At 48.6% G+C, this 14,201-nt stretch overlaps 1 protein-coding gene across 1 annotated transcript; it reads right to left on the reverse strand.

Annotated features, from left to right (window-relative positions):
* Positions 1-170: 170 nt before the first annotated feature.
* PKDREJ (polycystin family receptor for egg jelly) lies at positions 171-13,886 on the reverse strand (the record flags this gene model as incomplete). Its single annotated transcript, XM_082350401.1, has 1 exon — positions 171-13,886. One exon carries the CDS (start codon positions 13,884-13,886, stop codon positions 6,936-6,938), a length of 6,951 nt encoding a protein of 2,316 aa, XP_082206527.1. The 3' UTR covers positions 171-6,935.
* Positions 13,887-14,201: the final 315 nt, after the last annotated feature.

Below are 14,201 nucleotides of genomic sequence, written 5' to 3' on the forward strand. Positions count from 1 at the left end.
GACGCGTGCGCGGTGAGGCGCGGGGCGGGGCCTCGCGGCGGACTTCCGCCTCGCCCTCCGCCTCGCTGCGGCTTCCGGTACGCGATCTCTCGGGATTGGCAGCGGCTGGGCAGCACCTGGGGGTACATCGGCTAGCTCACGCCGACGTGGCCTGCAGTCCTGGCTGCTCCAAGGCTCTTAGCTTCTTTCTGCGTTTCCCACCGGGCTCCACAGAGTCGGTGCCGCCAGTGCGCGGCCCACAGATAACCCGGCCCCAGCCGCATTTCCATCCCCACGTGGTTTCTCTCACCGCGCGCTTCGGGCCGAAATGCCCTGGTCTTAGTTCTCATGCTACCCGTCCCCCAACTAGGACGGAAGCCTCCGGGGCCTGGGGCCAGGGCCGCAGGCAGTGGTTACTATGTGCCCTAAGGCAACAGACAGAATGGGTTCAAAATGAGCCCTGTCTCCTGCGACCTTTAAAAGCTGTGTGCAGCCGCCGGGACTTGTCACTGTACTCCTCCAAAGCCTTAAAGTGGCCTAAGTGGCCTGCAATGCCCGTCGTCATCTGGGACCACCATCCTGCAACTTCCAGGTCTTCACCTTGGGGCACCAACCACGTCAGCTACCAAAAGTTGCACTGGATCCCAAGCTCCCCGTCCGGAAGCTCAGACAAGTGCTTCCCTAGACCTGCAGTGGCCGTCCCACCCCACTCTTGGCCCCTCTACTCGTGTGTATTCGAGGCACCATTCTACGGGGTTAGGGGATGATTCTGAAGCCAGCAGCCCTGAGGTCTGGGACTTTTTCCTTTGGGGAATCGAGAAATAAGGATTACATAAGGTGTCTTATTAATGCTGGCAACAAGAACTATTTCTGGACTTGAGCAAGAGCGGCTCCTGCCCTGAGCCTCAAGAATTAGCGAGCCCTTATATTTTGCTATTAGAGCATGTGACCTCAACTGTGCTTACAGCAATGGCACTCTTTGGATCAATGCAAAGATTACATACTGTTGTGGTTTTTATTTCTGGATCTGCCCAAAGATGGGCCACTTGATAAAGCATTTCAAATTTGACCTAAATCCACTCTGAGATACATGACTGGTTATCTCATGAATGCTGTCAAAGCCATTAGACAGTTTAGACAAGTTACGCGCTGCACTGGAAGAGTTAAAGTGAAATAATATTCAAAGAGCAAATCATGGTCTTTGTCAGAAAATAAAGTTAATTTTGATTTGAGCTGTCCACAGTTATTAATATAAGAAAAAGCTTACAAAACAATCCACAAGGATTAAAAATATCTAATAAAGCTTTAGAAAAAAATGGTTTCCCAAAAGAAACTGCATGTGAAATAAGCACTAAATCAAGAGAATGAAAAGACAAGCCACAGAATGAGAGGAAGTACTTGCCAAAGGTATATATGATAAAGGACTGTTATCCAAGATATACAAAGAACTATTAAAACTCAACAGTAATAATACAAACAACCCAATTAAAGAATGGGCCAAAGACCTTAATAGACACCTCACCAAAGAAGATACACAGATGACAAATAAGCATATGAAAAGATGTTCCACATCGTATGTCATCAGGGAAATGCAAGTTAAAACAGCAATGAGATACCACCGCACACTTATTAGAATGGCCAAAATCCGGAACACTGACACCAGCAGATGCTGGTGAGGATGTAGAGCAGCGGGAACTCTCATTCGTGGCTGGTGGGAACGCAAAACGGTGCAGCCACTTTGAAAGACAGTTTGGAAGTTTCTTACCAAAACACACATACTCTTACCATGTGATCCAGCAATCATGCTCCTTGATATTTACCCAAAGGAGTCAAAAGATTATGTCCATATAAAAACCTGCACACATGGTTATTACACCTTTATTCATACTCATAACTGCCAAAACTTGGAAGCAACCAACATGTCCTTCAGTAGGTCAATGGATAAACAAACTGTGGTCCATCCAGACAATGGAATATTACTCAGCACTAAAAAGAAATGAGCTATCAAGCCATGAAAAGACATGGAGGGAACGTTAAGTGCATGTGACTTAAGTGAAAGAATCCAATGTGAAAAGGCTACATAGTGTATGATTCCAACTCTGTGACAGTCTGGAAAAGGCAGAATATTGGAGACACTAAAACGATCAGGGGTTGGGGGGAGGGAGGGATGAAAAGGTTGAGGACACAGGATTTTTAGGGCAGTGAAAATACTCTATATGATGCTATAATGGTGGATATATGTCATTATACATTTATTCAAACCCATAGAATGTGTAACACTGAGTGAACCCTAATGTAAACTATGGACTTTGATTATGGTGTGCCAGTGTGGGTTCATCAATTATAACAGATCTCCCACTCTGGCAGGGGATGTTGATAACGGGGAGGCTATGCGTGTGTGTGGGCAGAGGTATATGGGAAATCTCTGCAACTTCCTGTCAATTTTGATGTGAACATAAACTGCTCTAAAAAATAAAGTGCATTTTTTAAAAACCCACTAAAATGACATTCAAATACAACGTAGGGAAGTTAGAACTAGGAAACAGTAACATCTACTGGAGTCTGAAGAAGAGTCGTGCACAAATAATCCCAAAACTAATTTCCATAGAGACTGTTTTCTGACCATTGTGGACCATTATAGTCTCTATCCGACAGAGATTTGAACAAAGTGAGCAACCCACTGCAGTTTTCAGTTTTCTTTATAATATCCCAGTGCTGAAAAATGTGAAAGGTGAAATACTTAAAAAATACTGGATGGATCTAGATGTGTTATAAAAAATGATGATAACAGTGAATTAATGATGACATTTATATGATGAAACGAAAGGAGACTATAATGATGTTTAATATAATGGTAATATAATATAATGATCTTTTTATATGCACCCTCCTTGCAGTGTTTAAACATGATATCAATACTCATGGTTCAATTCTAAGTCTAAAACTTTCAGAAATTTATTGACAATTCCAGTTGCTACTCCCTCAGCAGAGTGAAGTTTCTCCCAGCTGAAATCATTAAAAACTATCTGCAAACTGTTAAGACTCAGGAAAGGTTGTCTAACTTGGCACTACTGTCAATACAACACAGTTATGTGAAAATCTTTGTTACTATCAACACGATGATTTTTCTGAAATGAATTCAAGAAAAATAAACTTTATGGAATACACACACAATAATTTATGGATTATGTATGTTTTTTTACTCATCCAAAGATCAGTGGCCCACCAACAGAACACCCAGAGGTACACAATAGTAATTCAGTTATCTTTGATATTTTGCCCATTTTCATCTATATAAAAACCATAGCTTTACAAATAATTTTTAATTTTGCCCTTATGAAAGTGTGGGTGTCAAGATAGGTGGCTATAACATATTTTTTGTAATGGTTTGTAAACTTGTTTTATAACCTTTAAATATTTAGACATGCAGATATTTGTCACCCTGCCTCGACCCCACGACGTTAGGGGTGGCCTTGCCAGGGAATATAACTACCTAGATGTTGTGGCAGGATTTATAAGACATTGTATAAATGTTGTCTTAAACGATTAAGCTTTTTAAAAATCATGACACTAAACAAGTATTATACATTGCATATTGAAGTGCAGCCTGAGAAAGGAAATTTGAAAATTGAAAAATAAGGAATTGAATGCAGATTAGAATCTAAAGCAAAGCATTATTAATAGCAATAAAAGGAGGGGGTAACTCTGGAGGATTAATTCCTTACATACCTCATTTCACTGTTAAGTCCAATCTTATTCATCCCTTCCTCCATTTCTGCCAGTAAAATTAACGTCCAAAGGCTGGCACTTTGCTTTTAGTGCTAATGAAATTCCAGAAGCAGGCCTTAGTTTTTTAAGTAAACCCTTAAAAGCGTAACATACATACAGAAAATTACATACTTCCTAAGTGTGCGGCAAGATGAATTCTCACAAAGTAAGTACAGCAGTGTAACCGGCACCCAGATGGAGTCTTCCACGACAAGAGACACTGGAGGTTTCTTCTGGCTCAAGGGGAAGGCTGGCCCTCTGTGGGTGGAGGGAGGATGCATGGAGAGACCTGAATTTATTGCCAATGGACAAAATGCCTTTAATGGTGTATAGCTTTGAAGTAAATATCTAAGAGTATAATATACACACAGAAGCAGGCCTTACAAATGCAAGTCTCCGTAACTGGTACAAGGGTTTGAGGTAGATGAAGGACATGGAGCTTCAGATGGAGCATCTCTCTGCATCTAAAACTTGTTCTCCTACTCTGAGTTAATAAGGGGCTACACGGAGGACAAATCCAAGAACATTTATCTTGTTTTCCTGTGCAATACAGGCTTGGGAGGGTATTCATAACTGTTTCCAACTTGTTCTGGAACATGCCTACCCTATCCCTGGAAACGTGATGGGAACAAAGGCGTCTTAAAAGACTCCTTTAGAAATTGTTGCCATGTCCTGTGAAAATGACCTTCTAAAGAAACCTGAATTTTGATTTGTCTCGTTACTTTGTTTTCCTGATGTTAACTTAAAACAGTAAAACAGCCAGTTTTGTTTTCACCAGCGGTTATTTTTACCAGCAAAATGGGTTTATTCGGGAGCAGCAAAGAATTGCGATTTGGGACATGTAAGTCTGGTAAAGCAAAGGAGAGGGAACTTTTTTTACAGAGAAGGGAAAGTTGGGCGGGGCTTTTATAAACAAACTGTCCATTGGAGGAAACTGGGAGTCGGAAGTCTAGTGTGAGTTGTGACAGTCTCTCATTGGCTGGGCTGTTGCCAGGCGAGGAGAAAACCTTCCTTCCTCCTGCTGCCTAGTAAAGTAGCATCGCTTCCTGCTGGAGAGGCATGGTACCTCTCTTCCTGTTGGGATCTGTGTTGGCCTGAGTGGTATGTGCATGAGAGCCCCCACTTCTGGCCTCCCGACTCCATTTTAGTGAGGTGTCCCTTTATTAATTTTCACACTGACAATGTTATAATTGGCATCTCTAATATTTCTCAACTATCGAAATACTTGTCATTGCTCTATCATTAGGAGGCCCCTGGCACTCCCCTCTCTCCCAGGATGCGTGGAAACAGCCCTGTGACTCTGCTAGACTTCTCACTGTAGCCACAAGGTGACAGTCTTGTCTTCTTTGAGGGGCCTGCAGCTGCTGTCCCTGGCCCTCACTCAGCCCACCCCACGCCCCCACCCCCGCCTTGTTCCTGGACGGCCCACTTGGGCCCTGCCTTTATGACCCTGTCACTCACAGCTCCGAATCCTGAGATACTATGCGGGCCTGGGGGCTTTCTTCCTGGGAAGGGAGGCCAATTAGTGTAACCCTGGGCCTCCCACAGCACCAGAGGGGCAGAGACTTCAGCTGATCCTAAATTTGGGAAGAATGTCCGGGTGTACCCAGCCACAGAGCACCCGAGTCTGCCTTGTCTGCCTGGGTCTTCGAAGCCTCTAGGGGGAGCTGCCCCATGTCGCCTGCACATCACTTGGGGCTTATACTCCCCCGTTCTGCGTTCCATGGGTGACTGCACCTGACCAGACCCCAGTAAAAAGTAAACATTTGGCCCCCATGGTTACGCCTTCCGAACCTGTTCAGAAATCAGGTGGTAATGAGGGGTGCTAACCATGAACATGCACTTCACTTGGAACCAGCGGCCAGAGCCCAGCCACACCTGATACGTCCCACCAGCGCAGTTAGAAAACCCACAACTGACCTTCTGACCCTAATCGTGTGGGTGGCCTTGGGTGAGTCACAAAACCTCTTCATTATCTCACCTGGTAGAGAAGGCCACTCCCCACCCCAGGTTCTCAGGCCTCCCCCGGGGAGGAAACGATGGAACGCGTGTGCACGTGCGTGCGTGCGTGCCCGTACCTGCCAAGGTGCAGGGTGCCGTGACCATTCCCGTGCAGCGCAGGACTACGGGGGCGCCAAGGGAGTAACAAACACCTGGGACACAGCAGCTGCCCACCTGCCTGCTGTCCCCCTTTGCTGGCCCTCGACAGTGAGGGCAGGAGCCATCGGTGTACACACCCCCTGACAGGAATCACTGCAGGTCTCACAGAAGAAATCTCACATTTAATTCTGATCAAGCCTAAAGTGGCATCTACATAAATGAACATACTTCTGAGTGAAAATCCAACAGCTGCTAGCCCATTTTTCTTAAACAATGTTTTCTAAACAATCCACCAGGCCATCAATAACCCGAACCCCAAATCCTGGATGTATATATTGCTATATACATTATATAGAGTATTTACTATCTTTCAATGTGAACCCACACCCACACACACCTTCTTGCTGTTTAATAAAAGTCACGTCTCATGGCCAGAAAATGTTACTACACTTTACATCTTTCACTTGCAGTGGCCTTAAGAAGTAGATGGGAAGCTTCAGACTTCTGACCCCCAGGTCCACACCCCTGCATTCCCAGGCACAAGGGCAACTCCTGGGACTCATCACAAGGCCCTGGCCCAGCTGGAGTGTGGGCGGTGGAGGTAGGGAGGGTGGAGGAGGCCCTGTAGCCCTGTGTGCAAAGGGAACAGCCAGCGGGGCCGAGGCACTGAACCGCAAGCGCTGGCCTCCCAGCCCCAGGGAGGGGGGCACAGAAGCAGCAGAATTTTCCTGCTGCTTCTGGCAAGGTGGGGTGAGGTTGAGGGGGCCTTTTAGTTCCCTACCCCAAATCTGGGTCTCTAACCTTCTAAACTGCAGCAGATTCCAAAGACACCAACTTCCCAGCAACAGGGAAATCAACCCAGGACTCACAGGCTGTCATCGTCCTCTCTCTGCAGAGGCCGCACTGCACTCTGACACCCTCCTTTCAAGTTCCGAAGGGGAGGCCGAGACTGCGGAGACTTCCAAACGTAGGGGTGTGCATCGTGAAGGACACGGGTAGAAAGCACAACTGAGCCACTAAACGTTCCTTAATCCCAGAAACTGAGCATTTGAGAGAAGCTGGCCTGTGGATCTTGAAACTGTCATGGATCACACAACGAGATAAACCATTTTCTTCCCATTAATGTTTCTGGTCTTCAGCCCCAGATACTGGCTGTTGTTCTTCTCTGGCTGCCCGTACAGCATGTTGACAAAGAACTTGGGTTGGTCTTCTGCCTTGGATTTGAAGGACAGAAAGCCAAATGCAGTTCTTAGTCTGTGACACAGGTAGGTCATTGCTTCCGCTTCTTCTGAGGGCTCCTCATACACAGGCTGTTTCATTTCCTCGTAGGCAGACAAAATCACCGCCTGAAATAAGTTGATCAATATGCAGATCATCACCAGCATAAAAGATGAGAGAAACAGGACCCCAAGAACCCGGTTATTGGAAAATTCCGTGTTCTGAAAAGCTGAAACGCAGTAGGAGAATATTGTCTGCGTGGCATGAATCATATCACTGTAGTTCCATTCGTGCTGCCCGAATACCAGGTAACCAAAAGTCATGTAGACAAAGAAATACACGAACACCAGTAGTGCCACGTGGCAGATGCCGGGAAGGGCCGTTTGGATGGCCCTCTGTGCGAGACGCACATTGTAAAAGAACCTGGAATACCTGAGGGTCTTCAGGATTGTCAGAAACAACAGGAAACCTAAAATCACCCTCATGGCGTGATCTACTTGAGACACTGCATGAAAGGGAATGAAATCCTCAGAGTTCGACAGGTAAAACCGAATTATACCGACGGCCAAGAAGTGTTTCCTGAAAAAGAGCACGATCAACACAGTAAAGATGCATTTTAAAGCAAAGTTGAGCAAATTATATACACTTTTCACGTAGGCGGACCTTTCTTGTGTGATGATGTAGACCTCGTCAACAACGTAGGCGAAAAAAAAAATGAGGATGGCCACGTACAAGTAGATTTCTGCTGAAGTTTTTCTGTTGAAATCGGCAAGCGAGAAGGAGTGCGCAGACAGGCTAGTGTTCACAACTCCTAACTGAGAGACCTCAAAGATGACCGAGATGCTGCAGAAGAGAGTGATGTCTGGATTAAAAGTTGTTAGTTCCAAAATCACAGCCCATGTCTTCTCATCCAGCCAATGGCTTCCCTGGAGTTCGCTAAGCCTCAGTGTGGAATTAAACTGCTGCTCTTCCGGAAAAAAATAGAACGCGTATCCTCCTGACCCGTAGGTATGCAATAGCCCATAGGAATAGTACACCCATCTCTTTTCTCGAGGCTTGTAAGTAAATCCTTTCGTAGTCTTGTCTAGAGCCCGCTTACTAACTCTATTCCACAACCCGGAGTAGCTTTTTGTGTCTTCTGGGTCAGTGCCGTATTCGGGGTGACAGTGAATCTCTCTTTTGAGGCTGTCCTGCGTGAAGTTTTTGGCAGGCAGACAGGTTTTCTCTCCAGGTTGCGCCCTCACCTGCCTCATCAGTGGCAGGCCAAGGATTTTAGAGGCGCTGTCAGGGAGAAAGGTGGGACGCAGGTCGTTGTGGAGAAGAGGCAACAGAACGCTGTTCAGCCACCGAAAGATGTCTTCCAGCTTGGTCACCGACGCCAGATCCACAGAGAACTGGTCACGAATAAACTGATTATAGTAAAAGCCATCGGTGTGGCATAGGAGGGTGACCAGGCTCAACAGGAGGGCCAGAAACATGAAGTGAGTGAGGATGTAGCTCAGGAACAGGAAAGCTCTTCTCTTGAGCCTCTTCTTTCTTTTGAATATCGTGATTTCGTCTTCAGTGAGGGGCTGGTACATCCTCGAGCTTCGGAGCTGGGCGATGTGCTGCTGGCGCCTGCGCATTTCCTCTGGGTTCTTCGCGACGCTCTGCAGCTTGATCTCACTGTAGCGACAGTTGCCGACCCACGGAAGGTTTTTACAATACTTGGGCTTACTTGTTCTGTAGCCTGACACGAATATAATTTTAGATGTTTGCACCAGAAGAACTGACTGCAAGAAGCAACAAAATGATGCAAACAGCCATTCTATTGACTTTTCGTAGCCGTAAGTCAGTCCATAAAATACAATAAAGAATGAGGATATGCTACAAGTGACAAAAACCAAGAGCCACGCGACATAAACGCAACACCACGGCAGAACGATCCTGGTCTTCTCTTTGAGGGGTGTAGCACCGGGCTGGGGAGGGTGCTCTCCAGAAGAAACACTTTGATTGTCTTCAACGTTTGGGTTATTGGCATTTTTATTTTCTCTTTGGTTGCGGGAGACCTTGCTTTCTGCTCGCTTGGGCTGGGGCCGTCTTTTAGACGTGGCCTTGACAGAAGCCTTGGGAAGTCCAGGACTTCTCCCAGTAGGTGGAAGATTTTCAGGCTCCTGGGAGCGTGCGTCGTCAGTTTCATGAGCGTGCCACTTTGCTAGTCGTTCTTCCCAGTTTTCACTTGCTGCTGGTGTCCATAGATACTTCCGAGGAGCGACCTCCCTTAGGGTCACCTGAGGTCTCCTCTGGGAATAGATGAACAAAGACGTGATCATTAGTTGCACAGGGATGGTAATTAAGACACTTTCCATCCCGATCACCATCGACCTGAGGTACTTCCCCTCTTGTGACTCTGCTTCTTTTTCTTTATTTAGATTAAAGAACATAATATTACACAGAAGGGAGGAGAGCAACATGGTTAAGCAACAGGACAGCCTCTGGAGCCTACTGAACGGTGTGGCAATGACACCAGAAAAAACAGAGAACCACATGTGGCTTCTCCCCAGCCTATAACTTAAATCTGTAAGGAAAAAATCCTTTCTGTTGAGAGGCTTATCTGGGGGGGTTACTTGAAAGGTTCTGTCCAAAGAGGTGTCAATAGAAAGCCACTCCCGGCACATGAACAGCCAGATGTGTCTGCTGAACAGATTCTCCACTTTGATTCTACTTAAATACCAACTAGGGGACCTGCCCTCGTTGTTGTGCCACACGCGGATGGAATGGATGTCCCCTAAGTCACTTTTCGTCGTTAGGAGGAAAGTGCTGATGCTTCCTTGGTAGAGGGTTGTAAACTGTGGATGGCTTAAACAATGCACATCGCTGCTACTTTCTGTTCCCTGCAGTTGGACAAAGACATTGGCCCTGGTCCCAGACCCACAACGGCTTCCTGTAAAAACAGTGACTAGGTAACATACATTATCGTAAGGATCGTTATCAGGTAGAACTACCACATGCTCCCTAAGACACTTGTCTATTTCATCTCTGTGCAAGGCCCAGAACGCTAGGACTATGTACAAGAGCATAATGAAAAGTACAGTGAAGAGGGTCACGGGGTTTTGGGTAACGTTCTTGATGACCTCTAATCGTAGATCCACGGGGTTAGGGACCACTATCACCCTGGCCGTCAAATAGTGGGTACGCAGGTGAAGGTTGGCTAGTTTCATTGCGTCCAGCTGCCGCTTGGCCCGCCCTGGGTTCTTGCAGATACAGTGCACTTTCTGCCAGGTGGTCTTCTCTCCGACAACGCAGGTATCTTCTCTCCAATCGCTCTGGATCCCATACATGTCCAAGCATTGAGTGCTGAAAACAGAAATTCTCACTAACTTGTCATTGGGCTTTAGGACAAAACGAGGTGCCTGCAGAACCACAGCGACGGTACACTCAGAGGAGCTGGTTCGCTGAGCTATGACCCGCAACAGGGACGGGGGAAGGCAAACCACTCGGGCCTCCGTCACTGTACAGTCAGGGTCAAACAGGTCACTGTCTTTGGCAATTGGAGGGATGCGATGGGGCACGAGGTAGGTGGCGATCAAAGCGGTGGGTGTGATCTGATGGCCGGCGTACACTGACACTGTGAACAACACGGCCACTTCCGTCACAATGTGGATCAACACCTCCTTCCCTGCTCTGCTGTCCACTTCAAAGCTAAATGCCCCCGTCGTCTTTCTCAACGACTCATCCGCTTTATCAGACTCCTTGCTGGGTCCCACCGTGAGATTAAAAGTCCCAAAGCTCAAGTTTTTTCTGATGAGGTACACTTCCACTACATCAGGTGTGATCTCAATCACATCACCGGTAACCTCGGTTCCTGTCATTCGGAATCCAACCACCTCGGTCAAAATGTTTTCCCCATAATTTAGCCAAGGGAAAGGGTCGTCTGCAAACTCACAAAACATTGTAGAAATTGGAGCGTTGGCAGGCAGACTAGGAACGCTGCTCACATTTAGGGTTGGATAAAAACAATTTCGACAGTGTTTCTCGGTGCTGAAAAACTTGGTAACATTCCACTTTTCCGTTTTCTTGACATACATGTTAAAGTTGGAGGTCCTCATTGCAGTGGTCTTATCCTCTGGCACTTTCATAGCCAATACTGTCTCTGCTAGAGATTCAATGACATGGAAAGGCTCTTCGACCACTTCATGACGAGCCATCAGTTTCAGGATATTAGACAAACTTGTTAATATTCCAGTGCTTACACTTTCTATTTGCTCAGAAGAAATGTGCTTCTCTCTCTGGTGACACTCTTGGAGGGCCTGGCTTGCTTGCCAAATCCTCACCGTGGCCAGTTTCTGAACAACTGAGGAGAACTCAGAGGTTTTCTGCGTTAATTTAGTAACAGTCATGACCACCTGGCTAATTTCCACCAAAGTGTTTACAGGAAGAATGAAAGACTGATTGAGAAGGTGTTCTCGGAGTCTAATTTGGTCAGCTTGCAGACGTGAGTCGGTTTTCATGCTATTCAAGACAGAAGCTACAATATACATTAAATAACCTGCAGGTAAAAAATCCTGCTGTTGAAGCAAAGTAGACAGCGATGAATCTGGTCCCGTAGTGGAAGTGAATAACTCCTGCAACACAGTCCTTGATGAGTTTATGTCAGTGGGAGCCTGTACAGTGGCGTACAAAGTCACCTGAGAAAAAGCTCCCAGAGAGGTATTATATGCCTGAGCATATATTTTCAAGGCGTAATGATTCGCCAACACACCAACAGGGAGAAAGGAAGGGGGTGCTGTGCAATCCTTCCCCAAATAGAGGATAGACCCAAAGTTATTCTCTTTTAAAGAACTGATTTCACCAAAACCATGCACATCAGGAACTATTATTTTATATGTAAGAACGATGTTCTTATCCTTGAAACTACTACAATGGACAACAAATTTAGTAATGAATGCAATTCCTTTAGCTGGATCAATTTTGCATTCTGTGGTTTCAGGGATGTGGTGAATAACGAAGGGATGCCTTAAGACCAAGCTCGATCCACCCCAGGTTGCTAGATTTAGAGAAATCCAAAACTTATCTTCAACGAAACGCCGAAAAGCGAAAGCTTTTACAGAAAAATAAGCACCATTCCGCCCTGTTGTAGTCTGCCCCGTCCAATCAAATGGCATCTTATCACCTGAAGACGACAGAATGGACCATCGATAGACATCACGGCCTGCTTTACAACGTGGGCATTCTAGAGACAAAGAAAATCTCTCTGATATAATCAAAACTGTATCACAATTTTCAGTACATGAAATGCTTGCTACAGGTGCTGGTCCTTGGAGCACATGCACCGTCCTATCAGAAAATGCTGTTCTGTCGTTCTTCTGGATCACCAGTCTGAAAAAATACACACGGCCGCCGTGAAGTGTTTCTGGCAAAAGTGTGAGTATAGGACCAGAGGCCCATGTCCACCTGAGATCAACCTGCTCTGGGAGACAGACTTCCTTGCTCCTCACTGTTATGTCATGTCCATCGTAGTTTCTTGGGTCTGTGGTACAGTACCAAAAAAAATGAAGTCCCTCTAAAGGGTTTTCTGCATCTGGATCAGAGGACATATTTCCATTCAAAGTCAGCCCATCTGTGAAATTAACTGTGATGTTGGTATTCCCAGGAATAACCGCCTCCAGGGGACTTCTAACAATGATGATATAGATGGAATCCGAGTCTTTCTTCAGAGGTATCTTTGGATCATATGTGACGATGTACACGGAGAAATTAAGCAGATACACCCCCCAAGATAAAGAATGTGCGGAGATATGTATACTTGATGGAGAGTTCCCTGACTTGAAAGGTGGGTTTTGCAAAGGTTTAGTCCAGTCCGGCTTGTCAGATACAGAGGCCACGGAAAAGAGTTTCCAATACTGACCAAAGAAACTTTGGATTGGGCAGCGGGCCTTAACCGTGGCATTGACGGTGACTTCCATCTTCCTGGTCAGCTGCAGGGGAGAATCGTCATTCCTATTGATCCTCACCGGATCCAACACACAGACCCCCGAGCGTGATATCTGACAGGACACCGAGGACTCCATGGCTTGGGAACTGTTCGGGTTGACAGCCTCTAAGACGACAGGCGTGGGCCCGTCCGTGGGACACTTGGTTCTGGCCACGAAGCCCGCGTAGGAGCGCGGGCCGCGGGGCAGAGCCGAGCGGGGCGACACCGCCGAGCGGGGCAACACGCGGGCGGCGGCAGCGGCGGCCGTGGGGACCGTGGGCCCGAGCAGCCCGAGGCGGAAGGTCCACTCCAGACGCCCGAGCGAGCGCGGCAAGCGGGCGAGCCAGCGCAGGGAGAGCCGGCCGCCGGGCGCCGACAGCTGCAGGTCCACGTGGGTGGGCGCGACGGCGGCGGCGACAGCGCGGCGGGCGCGCAGCAGGACGTGCGCGCGGAGGCAGCGCGGCGCCGGGCCTGCGAGCCGCCCGGCCCGCAGACAGAGATCGCGGCTGCCGCTCAGGATGACGGCGCCGCCCGGGGCCGCGCGGGGCCGCAGGCTGAGGCGGGCGCGGCCGCCGCCAACGCCCCCGCCGCCGCCGCGCACCCCGAGGCCCCGGGCGCCCCTGACCGAGCGCAGCACGGCCGCCCGGGGCCGCGCCGGGACGCGGACCCGGGCCTCGGGCGGGGCGCGGCGGGCCGAGGCGGGTTCCCGGCCGAGGAGGTCGCCGGACGGCGAGCCGGGCACCCTGGGGACGGTGCCGCGGGCCCCGCGAGGAGCCGGCGTCGGAGGGCGGCGGCCAGGGCCGCCGCTCAGGCCCAGGCCCAGGCCCAGGCCCAGGCCCAGGAGGAGGAGCGCGGGCCCCGGCCGCATGGGAGCGGGAAGTGGGAGGCGCTGCGGAGGCCTCGGACCAACGGCCACGGGGTCGCGGGCCGCGGGGTCACGGGGGGCGGGGCAGGGGGGGAGGGGCTGCGGGCGGCTGGCCCGTGCCCACACCTGGCTAGGCCTCGGGTCAGGGTTGTTGGTGGGGTTCCTGTGGCGCAGTCTCCTGACCCTCCGAGGAGTCCCCTTAGCAGGAGCCCACCCCCCTGGGAAAACTCATTACAAAGCGGTGGAAAGCGAGAGGGTCAGTGGGCTCCCTGAGTGGAGGGCGAGGGGGACTGCTCACTGGGTTTCTTACTTAGTTTT

Source organism: Balaenoptera borealis (genome assembly GCF_965194805.1).
Source record: "Balaenoptera borealis genome assembly, chromosome: 13".
Classification (NCBI taxonomy): Eukaryota; Metazoa; Chordata; class Mammalia; order Artiodactyla; family Balaenopteridae; genus Balaenoptera; species Balaenoptera borealis.